This window comes from Rhea pennata, chromosome 3 (assembly GCF_028389875.1).
Source record: "Rhea pennata isolate bPtePen1 chromosome 3, bPtePen1.pri, whole genome shotgun sequence".
Classification (NCBI taxonomy): Eukaryota; Metazoa; Chordata; class Aves; order Rheiformes; family Rheidae; genus Rhea; species Rhea pennata.
Window position 1 is genome coordinate 48,208,071 of NC_084665.1, and position 16,983 is coordinate 48,225,053.

At 46.1% G+C, this 16,983-nt stretch overlaps 1 protein-coding gene across 3 annotated transcripts in view; it reads right to left on the reverse strand.

Moving 5' to 3' along the window:
- Positions 1 to 16,179, reverse strand: part of EGLN1 (egl-9 family hypoxia inducible factor 1) — a 38,334-nt gene extending 22,155 nt beyond the window's left edge. For all 3 annotated transcript variants that reach the window (XR_009957908.1, XR_009957907.1, XM_062572260.1), the window contains exon 1: positions 15,065 to 16,179. Coding sequence is in view for 1 of the 3 variants with exons in the window: in XM_062572260.1 (XP_062428244.1) it covers positions 15,065 to 16,006 (942 nt within the window). In the remaining 2 variants the exon portion in view is untranslated. The remainder of the gene's footprint in view (positions 1 to 15,064) is intronic.
- Positions 16,180 to 16,983: the final 804 nt, after the last annotated feature.

Genomic DNA, 16,983 nt, shown 5'->3' on the forward strand with positions numbered 1-16,983 from the left:
TCTTCACTTGATATGAGACACACAGAACGAGGCGGGGGGGGGGGGGGGGCGGAGGAAAGAGGAAAAAAAAATTTAAACAAGAGAATGACCGAGGGGGGAAAAAAGGGTGGAAAAGGAGGAACGTGTAAAAACTCGTGGAATGCTTCGATACTTGCCAAACACACGCTTCAATAATGAAAAGGAGCAGGTTACAAAGCACAGTTTTTAATTGTGACTGCCCTGCTATTAACCCCATGAAATCAAGTTGCAAGCGCTAACAACCGAGACACCCTGCAAGGCCTCAGCTATAATTGCTTTCCTTTCCGTGTCCTCCAGTCCCTTAATCAACTGTGCTGCAAAACAGGAGGTTACTACTAGCACACTGAATTGCAACGAAAAATAAGAAGCTACTACTAGACAGTAGTCTAGACCTGGCAATACTAGTACTGCTGCACTCTTATCCATCTGTTGCATTCAGAAGGCTACTCATATGATTTGTCTCCCAGATAAAAAGTTCACACAGAGCTTGCAAAAAGCTAACTAGGATGAAAAGTAATGCAATGGTAGGTACTGCAGCACTCCACACAGAATTATTCCACTAGTTGTATCTAGAATCAATTTATTTATCATTTTAAGTAATTACTTCTAGTACTTAGTTTTTCAGTACTTCAGTTTTTGCTAGTGGATAAAAACATGGAATTATTAGAGCCGAGAATTTAGCTTATAATTAATTATTAATTCCTTAAAGTAGGCACTGTTTTTATATCATTTATTTATATGAACAAAATAGGCATCAAGTTGACAGGCAGGAACACATGATACTATTAACTGGTTATCTGAACACATTTTACAACTAAATTCCCCTAATACAAGAACAGCTCAGGCCAGGGTGACAAGAGCTGGCAGCGTGCCCCGGCGGCAGAGGCAGCCAGCGGCGTCTGGGGCCGCCTTCCCGGGAGCGCAGCCTGTACGCTGGGACCAGATGATCCCCACTCCCAGCGCTAGCTAACCCCAGCCAGGTGCTGCCCAGGCAGCACGGCTGCACGGGGCTCCTCCTTCCCAGGTGCAGGACGTTGCATTTCTCCTTGCTGAGCTTCACAACACTTCTGTTAGCACTCTCTAGGTCCCGCTGAGCGGCGGCCCTGCGCTCAGGCATAGCAACTGGTTCGCCCAGGTTGGCGCACACAAGAGCCCTAAACTGCCAGTAAAAGGAACATATTGTATTTTATTCCCAGAATTAATACAAACAATTCTATGCAAGTATTGGCAAGATTGCTGATGGTTATCCCAGAAAACAAGAATTTTCTTCCATCTGTAGAGGCAGCCTCAGTCGAGAGCTTCAAAACAGTGATAACTCATCCTGACAAAATAAGAATAAAAAAAAAAAAAAAAAAAAAAAAGAAGAAGAAGAAGAAAAGTATAAGAGATTTGTCAGAGAGGGAAAAAAAAAATCTCAGAAGGATTGTATCTTCCTATCACAGGCAAAGTCTGTTCCCCACAGAGTCCCTGGAGAATTCCATTACTTCCTCTTGAAAGCTGTACCCAAACTGAGGCGGGGGGGTGGGGGGGGGGAAAGCATTTTTGTAATATTCACTCGCATTCAGAGGGAATTTTTCTCTGGAGTTTTACTATGGAGCTATTATTAGTTGAACTGTAGAACCTGAAGCCTCAATAGTGAATAGTCATTTGTTACTAGCTTTGTCTTTTCACGAGTACAACTTTGAAGTAGCAGGACGTATGTATAGAAAAAGCAACGGGGACAGTAGAAGGTAAACACCAAAAACACCCCCTCCGCAATATTCATGTTCTACATGAGAAGATTAAATAGAAAATAAGGCTTGCTGATAACATTTTCATTTACATTTCTTCTCCTCCAGGAGATTTATTTTTCACATTTGCAAGGCTCTTTATACAGCTATAGGGCTATGGATAAAAATAAGTATACATTTATTTTACTAATTCCTATATAATTTACAGTATAATTTCAGTGCAGCCTTTGGCTCATGGTAAGTAACCACTTCTGTTTTCTATTTTCTCTAAGGAAAATGACAAAGTCAGGACTCCAGTCTAGGAATTCCAGTGTTGTTCTTGAGCCTGTGCCAGGTGTTAGGAGGTCTAAGGGAGCTACTACATGTCATATTCTCCCAGCTATAATGGAGATTTAATACAAACTTATTCTACATGCTAATTCTAATATAAAAATTAGAAATGTTGAAGCATAGAGCACTTTAAGCATTGTTTTTTTGATAAGATCTTACTCTCCAGGCATTCTCAAGCACTGCAGTAGACAAAGAAAATAGCAAACTAATAGTAAATTGCAATAGCAATTTCGTTACAGGGAACTAACCTCCTTTTAATGAAAAGTGAGAGTTACTGACAGAATCCCCACAGGACTGCTAATTTTCAAATAACTATATATATGTCCAGGCAAAAGTGGGTGAGCAGCAGAGTGACTGTGCTTACATGTAACACAAAAATATTTTGCATAATCCATTCTACCATCGACTGCAGAAAAGTGCACAGAAGGGTAAAATGATACCAAGTACCTGGACAAGAAAAAGGTAGGCAAAATTCAGCAGGTGCAAAGGACTGCCCCTGGGAAAAAATATGTATATATTCTCCTTATAAACATACAGTGATGGACTCTAAACCTGTTATCATCACTTTCAAATGGACTCTGTAGTAAATAGAGGCAGTTCTCTTAGAATAGCACCTCAGCAGACCAGTAGAGGCAAATAGTGTCAGAAATTGTTAGACAAGGAGAGGCAACATAGACAAAACGCACCATTATGCCAGTATACAAATTCATAATGTACGTATACATTAGTACTGCACTTCTGATTGCCTTATCTTGAAGGGGCAAAATCAGAGGGGGGAAATAAATAAATAAATAAATAAAATAAAAAGCACAAGAGCAACAGCAATGACCAGAAGCATGGGGCAGTATCCATCTGAACAAAGACCAGCAAGACTAGGACTCCTTAGGTTAGCAGAGAAAAGGCATCAGCTGAAAAACGTAAGGTAGAAAATGACAGATTTTTAAAGTCATGAAAGGTGAAACTACAGGAAAAGAATTTTCACAATCCAAAATTTAGAAGGTAGTGAAATCATCAGGCAGTAGGTTTTAAATAAAAGGAAGTTCTTTTTCTGCCTAATCAAACTGCGGGACCCATTTTAACAGGATGCTGCAGAGGCCAAAAGTACAAACAGCTTTTAAAACAAGATTACATAAATTAATGGCACATATGTTCATCCCTGGCTATTAAGAACTGTAGCCAAGATACAACCTCTGGTTCAGAAAGTTTCTGAATTGCTGGAAGCTGGAAGGCATACAGGAGCATCATTTTACATTCCAAAACCTCATATACACACATCGATTATTACTTACAACAAATACACAAAGCAGTATAATCACACATGATAAATACCTATATGATGGCGAGATGTCTGATAAGTGAGAATTCTGATCCGGCAAACACATAGAAAAAAAAAAAACATATCAAATTGCAAAAACCTGAAACTAGATTATTCAGACTGCAGAAACCATACAAATCTTGAGCAGAAAGGATCATTGTCATCTGAACAATTCCATAATGGCTGTCTTACACTTTGTTTCACTGGATTATTTTTTTTTTTAACAGTAAGATTGGCTATTCTTCTAAAATACATAGCTTTGACCTACAGTTCACACTCTACCATCTAGTTTATACAGAAAGTCACTTTAAATGAGCACAACTCCATCTGGCTTCAATTTATGAGTAGATATAGGGCACGGATAGTCAACTGGCATCTCATGAGGCACGTGCAGCTCTTATCTTTCAAACGCAGTCCTTGCAGAGGATAGCCTATTGATAGGGTGCCTGCTACTGCTGAATACCTGATGGAAAGAAATAACGGAGGAAACGCCGGTCGTCTGCAACCATCACAGGGCCAGCAAGTACTGACTGGCAGGGATGCCTGCCCCTCTCAGCTTCTGCTCCTTCTCCGTGGAGTCAATAGATAAAAGGCTCCACCACTGCTCACCAAGATCGGCAGTGGAGCCCAGGCAGGAGGAAAGCAAGCAAGAGGAGCTGACAAGTTTATATGGGGAATACAGAGGAAAGAAAATAAATAGCTAGAAGCCAAAAGGGGGGCGAGGATTGTAATCTGAGAGCAACAATTCTTTGATTTATATAACAGCTTAACAGAATATATAAGCCTGACTCACCAGTGTCTTCCTCGTATTTCTGCGAAAGGGTAACTGCTCTCAATATTAAGCTGGTGCAATCTTTCATAGAACCAAAATATACTGAAAATAAATCTGCTTAGATGCTTCTTACAAGATTACTGCATATCATGAAACAAAAATATGAGTAATATTACAATAAAGTACTTCTTGATAGCTTGTGGTTTTGAAACAGCACATTATATTTTTCTGGCTCACAAGCTGAAGCAGTATGCCTATGCCTGGTGCAGCATGTGCTCTCACTACAGAAAAGATCTCAAAAGAATATCTAAGCATCAAAATACTTTCAGATGGACAGTATGAGCCCCTCCCATAGATAAAAAAAATCGCTTTTAACGTCCTTAAACATTTAGTTAAATCAGTCTTGTGGAGTGTACACATACTTTAAATCAGAAACCATCCTAGGACTGCAAAATGGGCACATATACACAGATTAACTGTAAAACAGGTAACATGGGAGAGAACAGTGAAGAGGTGGCAGCACAGACTATAGTACAAGTGATGACCTACGTAACTAAACAGAGATCCAAGTCAGCAATATTTTAAACTGATGTGTTAATTATTTATCCAACAACAATGTTCCTTTAAGAAGCAAATGACTGCTAGTAGGAAGACAGTTCTCCTCAGCTCAATCTAGCAGAGGTGGAGTAAGTAGGAGTTACTGACCATGCCACTGCTGGGAAAAAAAGAAAATATTCCCATTAACTTCAAAAATTGACTCATTTTAAATCTCCGTCACTCCAAGTGGCAGTATTTGCTTTTCACAAAACCACAGAACGGCTGAGGTAGGAAGGCACCTCTGGAGATCCTCTGGTCCAGCCCCCTGCTCAGGCAGGGTCAGCAACAGCAGGTTGCCCACAACTGTGCCTCATGGGGTTCATGGAGACTCCACAACCTCTCTGGGCAATCTGTTCCAGTGTCTGTCCACCCTCACTGTAAAAAACTTTTTCTTAGATTCAGGTGAATTTGCTGTGTTTTGGTTCTGTGTCCATTGCTTCTCGTCCTGTCACTGGGCACCACCGAGAAGAGTGCTCTCTCCCTCACCGTCCTATTTCACTCCCTCTGTCAGGTATTCATACACATCAATCAGATCCCCCCTCCAGGCTTAATGCTCCCAAGCCTGCACAGCGTTCCCTTGTATGACTTGAAAAAGTAAATCTGCTTTGACAAAGAAGAGTGCTTCTGACCGGCTGACATTATATCACCTACGGGCTACAGAAGACAAAAAATAACATTGGGCCGCACAGAAGTAAGGCCACAGAGATCGATGCCAACATCGATTTCACTGGGCATTGGATAATATGCCGGCTGAAACTGAGTAAGTTCAAGATGCCCTTATCAACCGCCCCCAGTTTCCTTTCTCACAGCGGCGAGGCTGCGTGCCAGCTGCTTTAACAACAACGGAACAGCAAACTGGAACGAGAAGGGCCTGATGCTGTTCCTACGCAGCAGGAGCTGCTTGTGGGGCCCGACTTCCACGATGGACGTTAGCAGAACAGATGTTTGAACAGGACACTGAGCAGCAAGAAGAAAAAAATATTTTATTAACCAACCGTAAACTGCTTTGGGGAGAAAGAAAAAAAAAAAAAAAAAAAAAAAAAACAACCCACTTTCACATGCTCCATCCCTGGGCTTTTTCGGAGTGCAGTGTTACAGAAGAACTTCGGTACGTGAGAATTTCTGACCCAAAATGAGTTTGCACCAAGATTCTGATCTACAGCAGTTTAAATTCTGCACTGTCACATCAGTCAGCTTATTCTATTACTGAAAATTTACAGTTAAATTAAACTAGTAACTTCAAGGCTGATCTAGCTATGTTATCTGCAGCTTTCTGAACTATGTAAGCATGAAGATAATAGACCCTGACTCATCAGAAAGTCAACATGTCCCAGGAAATGTATGCCCAGGAGAGAAGCCTCCATCCTCTGCTGCTTCACCAAGAACTTTGAGCTACAAACAGAACTAAGTGGAATGAATCGACAGTGCAAGCTCCTCCTCTAAATAAGTTTAAAATACTGTTATAAACGACAAGCAAACGCACAAAAGCCCCTCAAGCTTTCAGCTAGTTTACTGCATTTTAATGAACTTCTTATACAGTGATTTGATGCTTAACTCACCGATTCCTCTATGCTGTTACGAACAAAACAGAACAGCTCCCTGAAATCACTCACTGCATTCACTTCATATCCTTTTTCAGTATAATGTCCATCGTTGCTGAAACGAGGCAAGGCAGTTGCACACCCTACTCTCACAGACAGCCTACCAGGGCCATACAATATTTCCTCAAAATTCAAGCCATTTGTAGAAACCAGAAAGTCTTTAGGGTCAAACTGTGTGCTCCAAATTGACTAGACCCCTAAATAAATGCATATTAATCCGCAGGTGCAAAACAGTCTTTTTTGTTAGGCCCCCGTTAAGCATAACCATGAAAGTAGGACCTTCATAACTGCCCTACATTCACACACAACGCCCATAGAGACATACAGACACACACTTTCTACACAATTCCTATTTATAACATTACTTGCTAACAAAAATACACCTGAGTAATTTTAAGTTAAATACCAAAGAGCAAGTAAGTCTTCAACTGTAAGTAGCTGTTACGTGCATAAAAGCATTGCTCTATTTTTGACAGACACTGTCCTGGAACAGCGAGTGAATTAGCTTTCAACCCGAGGCTTGTGACTGCAACTTACCAACTAATTCTGGCACAAGCCAGCACTGAAAATATGCTCCATCAACTATCATTAACCAGTAACCCTCAGAAACTGGAAGGTAGTTTAGCAGGACTTAATGAGCACCATAGAATATTTTCAAATATCCACAAAGACGAGTATTAGCTCTCCCTTTGAACATGTAAGAAGTAAGTCACAAACCGAAAGACACTAACGGTATCATAAATAATGATTACTCCATTTAGCGGTAGCTGGAAAGCCAAGTAACTTTAGCATCCTGTTCACTGAAAATACTATTTTTACTATATTATTCCATCAGCACAGTTATGAAAACTCATGCCAGTGATCGACAATCTTAGATTGACATCTTTGGATTAAAGTTATCTCCAAAAAACATTTGTGAAGTCCTTGGAAGCAGTGAGCCACTCACTTATGATACAATAACAAAATACTAAGTGCAAAAAACAGGAAGCCCCAGGAGCATCACCTTTAAGGATTAACTAACCAATCCACTCATAGCAGTCAAAAATGAACTATTTTGAATTGAAAACAAAAAATCTGAGTTAGTACAAGAGCTCTGAGAAGTCTGAAGAAATCCATTGGCTTAGTTTTTGGATAGGCATAAAGAAACTATTTGCTCTACAGAGTACTCGTTTCCCTTTGTAAAACATCCTTCCTTTCTGTTAAGCAGAAAGCATTCAGTTAAGCTACAAAGTTGGACATACTAGCACTCAGTAAAGGGCAATATGGTAGCAGCTAGAAAGACAACATTTTGCAAAAGGTCAATGGCAATCTAGCCCATATGAAGCCAAAAGCTGTCCAGATTAACCAGGACGTAGTCTGAACATCAAGACTTTTTAGTAAGTCGTGATATTTGCCTGTATTCATAAAGAGAATAATATGCTATGGATTTCTTAGCAGGAAACGGTTGGCACACTATTTAGAAGTTACACGTGATGTAGAAAGAGAGAAAGTATCTCAAACACCCCACCAAGATTCCTGACACAACTAACCTAGCAATGAGAGGAGAAGCGCTGTTCAGACAGTCCTGTGACTTGGCAGGACATCGTTTTCCAAGAATTTCTGTCTAGGAGGCCACAGACAAGGGAAGACAGCTCTTCTTCTCAAGCTGTAAAGCTAGGACGAGGAGTCTCCCGCTCGATCTGTGGGCAGCTCTGAATCGAGCCCATTGTGCCCAGGACAGACAGCACAGCACGTCAACGGCGCTGTCAGAAAACACTGATACCACCGACAGGGAATAATGAGATTAACAACCCACAGCATACTGAAATCACTGACGTGCATGAACCACACGACAAAAAGTTTCTCTGAAACAGCAACAACTCAAAAATTAAATGCAGTTGCACAGTCAAAAATGACTGGAAGAAAAGCAAGCTAGAGAAAACCAGCTTCACAGAGCTATCCCAATGCACCAGGGAATAGAGAGGAAACAGGACAAGAAAATGAAATAGTACAGAAAGCGTGCACTTCAGAGCGAGCCTCTGAAGCGGAAGCAGCGAGCTGGACCCGGCACAAGGGGCCGCGGCTGAGCCGGGACCGGCCTTTCCAGCAGCAGTCAGCAACGCGCTGAAACAAACTGCAGCACACCGCCGCTAGCGGAAGGCCGCCAAGCCAGCTCTATCTCGAAACAGAGAAACGAAGAATCTTTTTGGTACTAGTGGAAACTCTAGACTAACTGATAGGGCTCAGCATTAAGCATAAGAAATCCAGCTTGTCTGCTTTGAGGGTTTGGAGGGTTATTTTTGCTGGGGCAGAGATGTGAGAAAAAAAAAAAAAAAGTAATTTTTTGTTTGGAAGAAAGTATGCTACATGTGGATAGACCAGGACAACTTTCATAGAAAACAGTCACAAGGAAGAACTTTGGAGAACAGAAAAATACATTTTTGATGGCAAAAATCAAGTCTCACGCTAAACACGGATCAGCAGAGAAAAAAAAAGTTTAAGAAGGAAAAAGATTAAATAACAAGCAAAGATTTCTTAAACTGTACTCAAATTTTCATGGGTAAGTTTTGGGATAAGCAGTCCTTAAGTGTTAAATTAAGGCTGTAGTTTGGCAAACACTTTAAGCTGGCATAAACTTGCACTGCTGCTGAAAGAAAGTCTCACCATCTGCCAGTCCCCTGCGCCAGCACAAACACCCAACAGAGAACCAGGAGCACTTCTTCTGCCAGTTTATTTTTCAGATGGATCAGTTCCCCAGTCCAGTTCACAAGATGGCCATGTAAATACTTATGCTGGCAAAGAGTGACTCCTTCTTTGGCAGTGCCAGCCTGAAGTGCTCACGAAACTACAGCTTACAACACAAGGATATGGAAAAGTTAACAGCAGTCACAGATAGTCCTCCCGAAATTCAGACACACTATAGTCACACCACACCCCAAAGCTACAATCCACTACGATATGCAGAGGGCTTTTTGTTGTTGTCAAAGTCCTCTTCGGGTTTTTTAAGTCAAAGTATGAAATCAATTCAGGATTACAACCCCTTATAGTATACATGTATGACACGTGCACTCACATACACACCTATTCCTGGAGGTCAAACCGATCCTCAGTAAAACTGATAGTAGTGATATAAATGATCTTGAAATTGATGTCTGTGTTGTCATCAGTTAACACGGACTATAACTGAGGTCTTCTGAATGATCCCACTAACACAGTTGCCTCTCAGAAGCTATATTTTTGTAATACTTTTAGTGTGAGAACTCACCAGAACCTCCAAGAAAAATCCAAGTTTTAGTTTTCAGTGACCCTAAACAAGTATCCTTCCCAGACTTTGTGCTTCTCAATCAAAAGATCACTTACATTCAAGAACAACAGACAGGCTTCTGATCATCTGCTCTACTGGGGACCCAAGGCCCTTGTACATGAGGAAAAATGAATGAAACTATACTCACCAAATCTCAGAGCTCGACCTCAACATGAAAAAGATTTAATTATTAAAAGAAATAATAATAATAATAATAATAATAATAACAACAACCCCCCCCCCCCAAAAAAAAACGTGGACTGAGTATCCGTGAATCACTAAACCACACATTCATCTACACCAAAACACCATCTTCACCAGAACCACCACCATTAGGAAAGGAATCAATAAGCACAGGCATCTGTAACATTCAATCAAATTCAAGCAATTCAAAAGTAAATACAGATTGAGAAAGACCCAGTCACTCTTTCCCACAAATCAATGGCAAATTCAAACCCAACACACTCAGCCACTGTGAACCATTATGAGCCTCTGTGCTCACTTTCCCTCTACCAACACTCCACCTGCATCATTGCCTTTCAATACCTACTTGGTTGTTGTCATTCACTCAAGTCAGTCATTTGCTACCTTTTACTTTCATCTGTTGCCTTATTATTGCACACATACTCATTATTACATTCCGCAGAATAAAATCTAGTGGAAAGAAATCTCACTCAGGTTTCCTGTGCACAAAAGATATCTGTAAAACTCAGACTTCTGTATTCTCTTCTCATGTTCTCTGTGCAGCTGTTTTGGTGCCACATTAGCTGTTGACAGCTTCACTTGTATCAGCTGATCGCTGCTTGTTAGTTATGTTTGTCTTTCCTTGGTAACATTAACCCAACATATTTATATGACAGCTGCTATACAAGTAAATGGCTAGAGCAGAAAAATTCTTCTTTCCAGCTTCTAGAAAAGCTGACAGCAGGGTACGAGAAATTTACTCACTGTTAGAAGAGTATTTTCTAAAGGAATATTGCTAACTGTGAAAGAACCTAGTTTAATATGACACAGTCAGGCTGGTCTGCATCCAGAGCACGCTAGGTCTTCAGAAGACTCTGGACACTCTGCTATGCAGCAGCTTGATATTGAAAATTGACTGGTACTCAGGAAACGATAAGCAGCAGTGGAAGTATTTAGAATCAGTCAATATCTCTATATTGAGGTGGGAGAAAAAATGAGAGATGCACAATTAAGTAATTCAACAATTTCAAGAAAAAACACAAAACCAGGTTTGTACAACACACAGCCTATAAAGCAACTCGAGCCTCTGGTGGCTGAACAGCAGTGACTGTCACTGGCATACTGCTGAGACAGGAAAGCGCTAAAATTGAACAGTGAGAGTTGTAGCTCTTTACGTAAAACGTGCAAAGGAGTGGGAATGAAACAAAAACTACAGAAATGTAATAGGAACTCTCTAGTCAATCTCCAATCAATTAAAAGCCTGGGATAGGGTTAGGAGACGGGAGGCTGGAAGCAGGAACAGCCTGGTTTACATTGTGATTAATAGGGAAACTTGGTTCACGACTGAGGTCTCCCAATGTTATCACAATACTAGTAAAGAATGCAAGCTTCCTATTTATGAAGCACTTGAAGTTTTAGATGAACAGCAGTCCACAATAGAGGAAAGAAAAATCTAGCAAAAACAACAACAACAAAAAAATCACAGTGTTGCCCCCCTCCCAGCATCTGAGTAGGGAAGGAGGGGAAAAAAGACCTTTTCACCTGGATGAGATTCTGGAACATTTAATTCCCCAACTTTGATAAGCAGATTTATACCTCTGCTAGCCATCTGAGAAAGGGCAGGCAGGAAACAGAGATATTTGCATGTACAAATGTGGGAACAGATAAGAGAAAGGAAAGAGAGAATTAACATTTTAGGAGGAGAAGGAAGAAGAAAAATCTAGAAAATAACAGGAAGTAGAAGAAGGACACTGGAGCTCACGTATACAAGTACGTGCCGTGCCGTGTTCTGCTAGCAAAAAAGGAAGCACAGTCTGGAAAGAGACAGACTAACAGAACAAAAGCAAGGAATGTAGTAAGTCAAGACTTTTAAGGTGAGTAAATAGCCAGCCGTTGTGCTGTACCGGCTACAGTACTGCTGTATGCTCACATAAAAGGTGGTTGGCTAGTTTATACCCATTGCTATATAGATACTTGTCGACCTGGAGAGTAATCTGATGATGAGAAGGCCTAAACAAAGTCGCATCAGGTTACAAAGATCAATTTTAGGTATCCCAGTCAGTCTAGACACTAGCAGAGATTTTAAGATGTAAAACACGTAAAACAAACAAGAAACCCAAACCACTCACAGTCTGATTACAGTGAAGTTTTTAAAATATTTTTGTTGGGTTTGCTGCAGTGTGTTCTTAGAAAACTGGCTTTGTTTTTGGATGTTGTGCAAGGGTTGGCATTTTGTCATAGAACTCACAGGAGCTTTTATTGAATCTTTAACCTTTATGAGATCTAGTTCAAGCTCTGTAAACAAGTATATCCTATTAGAGGGAATGAATCATAAATAAATCCACCTCAATGTGTGCTTTAATTCCTACCCTCTTTCTATATTAAGTCCTCACAAATTAGTGGAAAATAGAAATTATACCTAAAAGAATCCTTTAGAACTGTTAATACAAAATCACCTCCTCCCCCTAAAGGCTACAGCACTGCTCCTTAAAATATAAGCATTTGATTTCTCAGTAAATGTCTTTGTGAGAATGCATATATTCCTAGACTGCACTGCCCCATATCTCACCAGCACAACTATGTACCCTCATTGCATGCAACCCATTTTTAACAGGTTACCTTCTATACAAGGTAGCACGCCAAACTGCGGATATTTGATACAGTTTGATACAGATGATAACCCATTATCTTGTGTGACTAATACTGGTAGTCTTACAGAAAGGGCCGGGGGATCCCCAAGGGCTGGAATTGTTTTGTTGGTTCAAATGGTTGGGAATTACAAATCCCATCAGTGATGCTGTAAATTGGTTTATTCAGTGTATTACTCTACTGAAGGTGTTAAGTCTTCCGCATACAAACTCTGCAGACCACAATACTGCAACATAAACATACAGGAGGAGTAAAATTATTTGGTAAGAGCTTAGTTTGTCAGGTGAAAATGAGAGCTGCGTTTTCATAGATTTCTGTTCTGTTACTTGGAATGAAGCCTGTAAGAAAGAACAGGTATTTACACACAGACTGGTCCTTTTTAAAGTAACAAGTTTTTGCTGTGACTTGCAGAGCCACAGTACCCATAAAGATCTGGAAAAGGACTGCATTTGACTAATTAAGTGAATCAAGTAGCCTCCACCAAAGCAGGCACAAGAAGTGAAGAAGAAATGACTTCAGATAACCAAGAGATGCCTCCATGTACATTTTACATCTTCTCTTGCCAAACTGCTAGGAGCTTGGAAGAGACCTGTATAAAAAGCATCTGCTGCTGGACTGCTTCCCCAGCCACAGCCTCTGGATGATATTTACTGTGATGCTAATGGCAGAAGAAAACATACAATTCTTGACAGATATAAAAGGAGAGAGAAGGTGAAAGTCATTACTCTTCTCACCAATTGTTGTTCTTTATTTGACTCACTTTATTCAACTGGCGAGCTAGTGAAAGTTACTGATAGCTTTCATTCTGCTCTTGCAGAACCCGTTTAAAAAACTGAGCTCTACTGCAATACTTCCAGCATTGACTTCTGCTTGGAGATGAGCAAGGAGACAATGAGAAGACAGAAGGCAATGCATTTCTGTACCACAGAGGAATAAAGGAGTGCACCTATTCCGATACCTGAAATACCTGTGTATTTCAGCAGCAGCTGAAACCTATGAGGGCTCGACAGCCTTCATCACTTTACTGTCACGCTACAAAAACATGCAACTAGTTGTACAAAGGGATTCTCCTCTATCCACACACACTTTTTCAAAATTAGCGAAGTAATAGTTACTACCTACAAGATAACAATACGCAAGAAATCACAGTTATAATTCCAAAAGTTCTTTTCTAAAGCCTCGGTGTATATTACTGACAGAAGTGCACCACCACGCATCAAATCAGAAGCAGTGTTCCCCTTTACCGCATAAAATTGAAAACCAGCAAAGCCACAGATATTTTTAGAGTGCAAATTTGTTAAATCTGTTTGAAAGATAAATTGGCTTAGAAGAATCCAAGCTAACAGGGATACAGGAGAGATCCAGACTATATTCCACCTAAACTTTTGACATGGTATTCATTCAGCTACAGGTACACAAAAACAACAGTTCAAAAAAAAAATCTCGCCCACTTTTCTTCATCACAGGAGTTCAAATTTACTGTGCCCGGAACAAATCCAAGGCTGTTTTTTTTTTTGCCTTCCAGTTTCTCCCCTCCTCCTTCTCACAGCTTCCTACCAGCTGAGATTCTGCAGCTGCAGCAACAACAGTCTATCTGTGACAGATAGTACAACTACACGTTGGGATGGTTCTCAGTAATTCACTAGCTTCCTTATATTTTAATAGAAGCAGCAAATTGTGAAGGGGCTTTCCCCCCCCCTTGCCTTTTTAAATGTGAAAAGATACTAATGAATATTCATTACTAGTCCTTTACTAAGGGTGCAAGTTTTATTTCAAGGACTTGAAGAGAATTGCAGATTAGGCTGATACAATGGGAAATTTTAACTCAGTCCTTTGATGCCAAAATGCAGCTAAAGAGAAAAATAAGACTTCTACAGAAAAAAGGAGAAGACTGAATGATAACCAAAAAAAGGTCTCTCCCAACAACTACATTGCTCCTCACTGATCTTGTTCTGCTGCACACTGTAAAACAGCACCGCGAAAGGACTCCACTGCCCATCAGCAAGTGACTTATCTGAAGTGTCATCACGGTGCTACTCACCCAGCGACGCAGCTCGTTTACGCCGGGCGCAGCCGGTGCGCTTCAAGGCCGGCACCTCGCGGCGGGCCTTCGGAGCGCCGCTTTGCCCGAGCGCAGCGGACCCACGCGCGGGCGCATCGCGCGCTCCCCCGGCACCTCCCGCACCGCTCGGCGCTGGCCGGGCCACGGCACGCACGGAAGCGGCGTGCGGGAGCGCGGCGCCTTCACCGAGCAGCACGCGCCGCCGCCGCACGCCCCCACGGGGGCCGAGGAGCGGGTTACCGCCGCCCCCTCGGGAGACTAAGGCTGGACTCGCCTCCCCGCCGCCTGCAGCACAGGCTTCCAGGCCGCGCTCCCGGCTCAACGAAGGACCTAAGGGAGAGGGGTTTCCCGCCCCGAGCTGCCCCCCCGGAGCAGGGGGCTCTGGCCAAGCACAACGCCCCGACGAGGCGCACGCGTGGGGGAGAGGGACACGCGGGGGGGGGGGACACACCCGTGGGCCGGCGGGACGGGCCCCGCGGGAGCGGAGCGGACGGGGAGGGGGGCCGCGGGGCTGTGGCACTCACTTTCGTCCTGCCGTTGATCTTGTAGTTGCCCAGCTTGCCGTTGCAGTGGCGGATGAGATCGTCCATGCTGTTCATGAGGAGCCGGATGGTCTGGCAGCCGGGCTCCTTGCCCTCCACCCAGGTGATCTTGTCGCCGCGGATGTCCTTGGAGGAGTCGCTCTTCTGGCTGACGAGCTGCCCGTCGGTGAAGCGGCCGGTGTGGTGGAGGGCGCGCACCTCCTGCGCGACGAGCCCGCCCAGCTCCTTGCCGAGGAAGTCGTCCACCACGCAGATGCCGTGCTTGTTCATGCAGGGCACGATGTACTCCAGCGCCAGGCGCTGCGGCACCAGCGACTTGGTCTGCCCGTTGGGGCGCAGCGCGGCGCCGCCGGGCCCCGCCTGCACGCCGCCGGGGTACAGGTCGGACTTGTCCCGGTACAGCAGCGCCGCCTCCCCGGCCGGCGCCGCCGCCTCCGCCGCCGCCGGCCCGCTGGCGGCGGCCGCCGCGACGTGGTTGTTAGTCAGCGGGGCCGCCGCCGCCGCCGCCGCCTTGGCGGGGGCCTCCGCCGCCGCCGCCCCGGCCGCCGCCTCGCCCGCCCCGGCCGCCGCCCCGGCCCCGGCGGCTCCCCCCGCGCTGCCGCCGCCCCCCGCCGCCGCCGCCGCGGCGCCGCGGGCACGGGCCGGCGGAGCGTGCCCGCCGCGGGGCTCCGCGGCGCCCCCTGCCGCCGCCGCGCCGCCGCCGCCGCCTCCCCCGCGGCAGATGAGCTTGTGCTTCTTCCAGTCCTGGCGCTGGTGCTCCTTGCTGCAGTAGAAGGAGCTGCGGCAGCGCCCGCACCGCAGCAGGTTCTCCATCTTCCCGCACAGCTCGCAGTACTGCCGGTCCCGCTCGCTGCTGCCGCCGCCGCCGCCCTGGCCGCCCTGGCCGCCGCCCTGGCCGCCGCCGCCGCCGCTGTCATTCGCCATGGCGCTGCTGCCGCCGCGGCCCCGCCGCCGCCGCCGCCGAGGGTTATGTAAGGAGCGGGCGGGAGCGGCGCTGAGGCGGCCCCCGCCCGGCCGCGCGGGGAGGGGAGCGCTCACTGCATCATGGCCGCCCGCCGCCCTGCGCGTCCGCCTGCCGCGGCCTCCTCGGGGCGGCCGGGCGCGGGGCTGCCGCGGCGGCCCGCGCCGCCCTCCCTGCGCCGCGGGCGCCGCTAGCGCCGCCTCATCGCCGCCCCGCGCGCGGCGGCGCGGCCCGGGGGGGGCAGAGCGGCGGCCGCGGCGGCGCCGTGCGGGGGGGCCGCGGCCTCGCCGCCAGCCGCTCGCTCTTCCTGCTGCGCGGCGCGGCGCGGCCCGGCGCGGCGCGGCCGCCGCCTGTGTCGCGGCGAGGAGGAGGCGGAGGCGCCGCGCTCGCGGCCGCCGCGCACGTACGCCACTTCCAGCCCGCCAGCGCCGCCGGCGCGTCAGGCGGGCGGGCGGGGCCGCGCCGGGCCGGGCGGGGCCGCGCCGGGCCGGGCCGCGCCGGGAGGCGGGCCGGGCGGGGCGGGGCCGGGCCGGGCTGCGCCGCCCACGGCGTTGCGCCGCGCCGGGCCGGGCCGGAGTGGGGCCTGCGCAGCGGGCAGCGCCGGGCGGCCTTGCCGCCTCTGCGGGCCCCAGAAGTACCCGCCGGTACGGGCGGGAGGTGCGGGGAGACCGCGCGGCCGCGGCCGGACCGCGCTGCGTGCGGCTGGGCGGGAGCGGAGCACGCGGCGAGGGGAGGGAGGGGATGCAGAAAGGAGGAAGGAGCAGGTGATGGCCCCGCCGAAAGGGCTGGAGCGAGGAGTTAGGGCCAGTACCAGGGAAACGTGACAAAGCCCCCGAGAGGAAAAGGGAAACTGGTTGGGCAGAGCAGAGAGGAGGAGGAGGAGGGCAGAGGGGCCAGCGGAGGAACCACGGTTCGGGTGCAAGGCCGTTGCTCTCAGAAG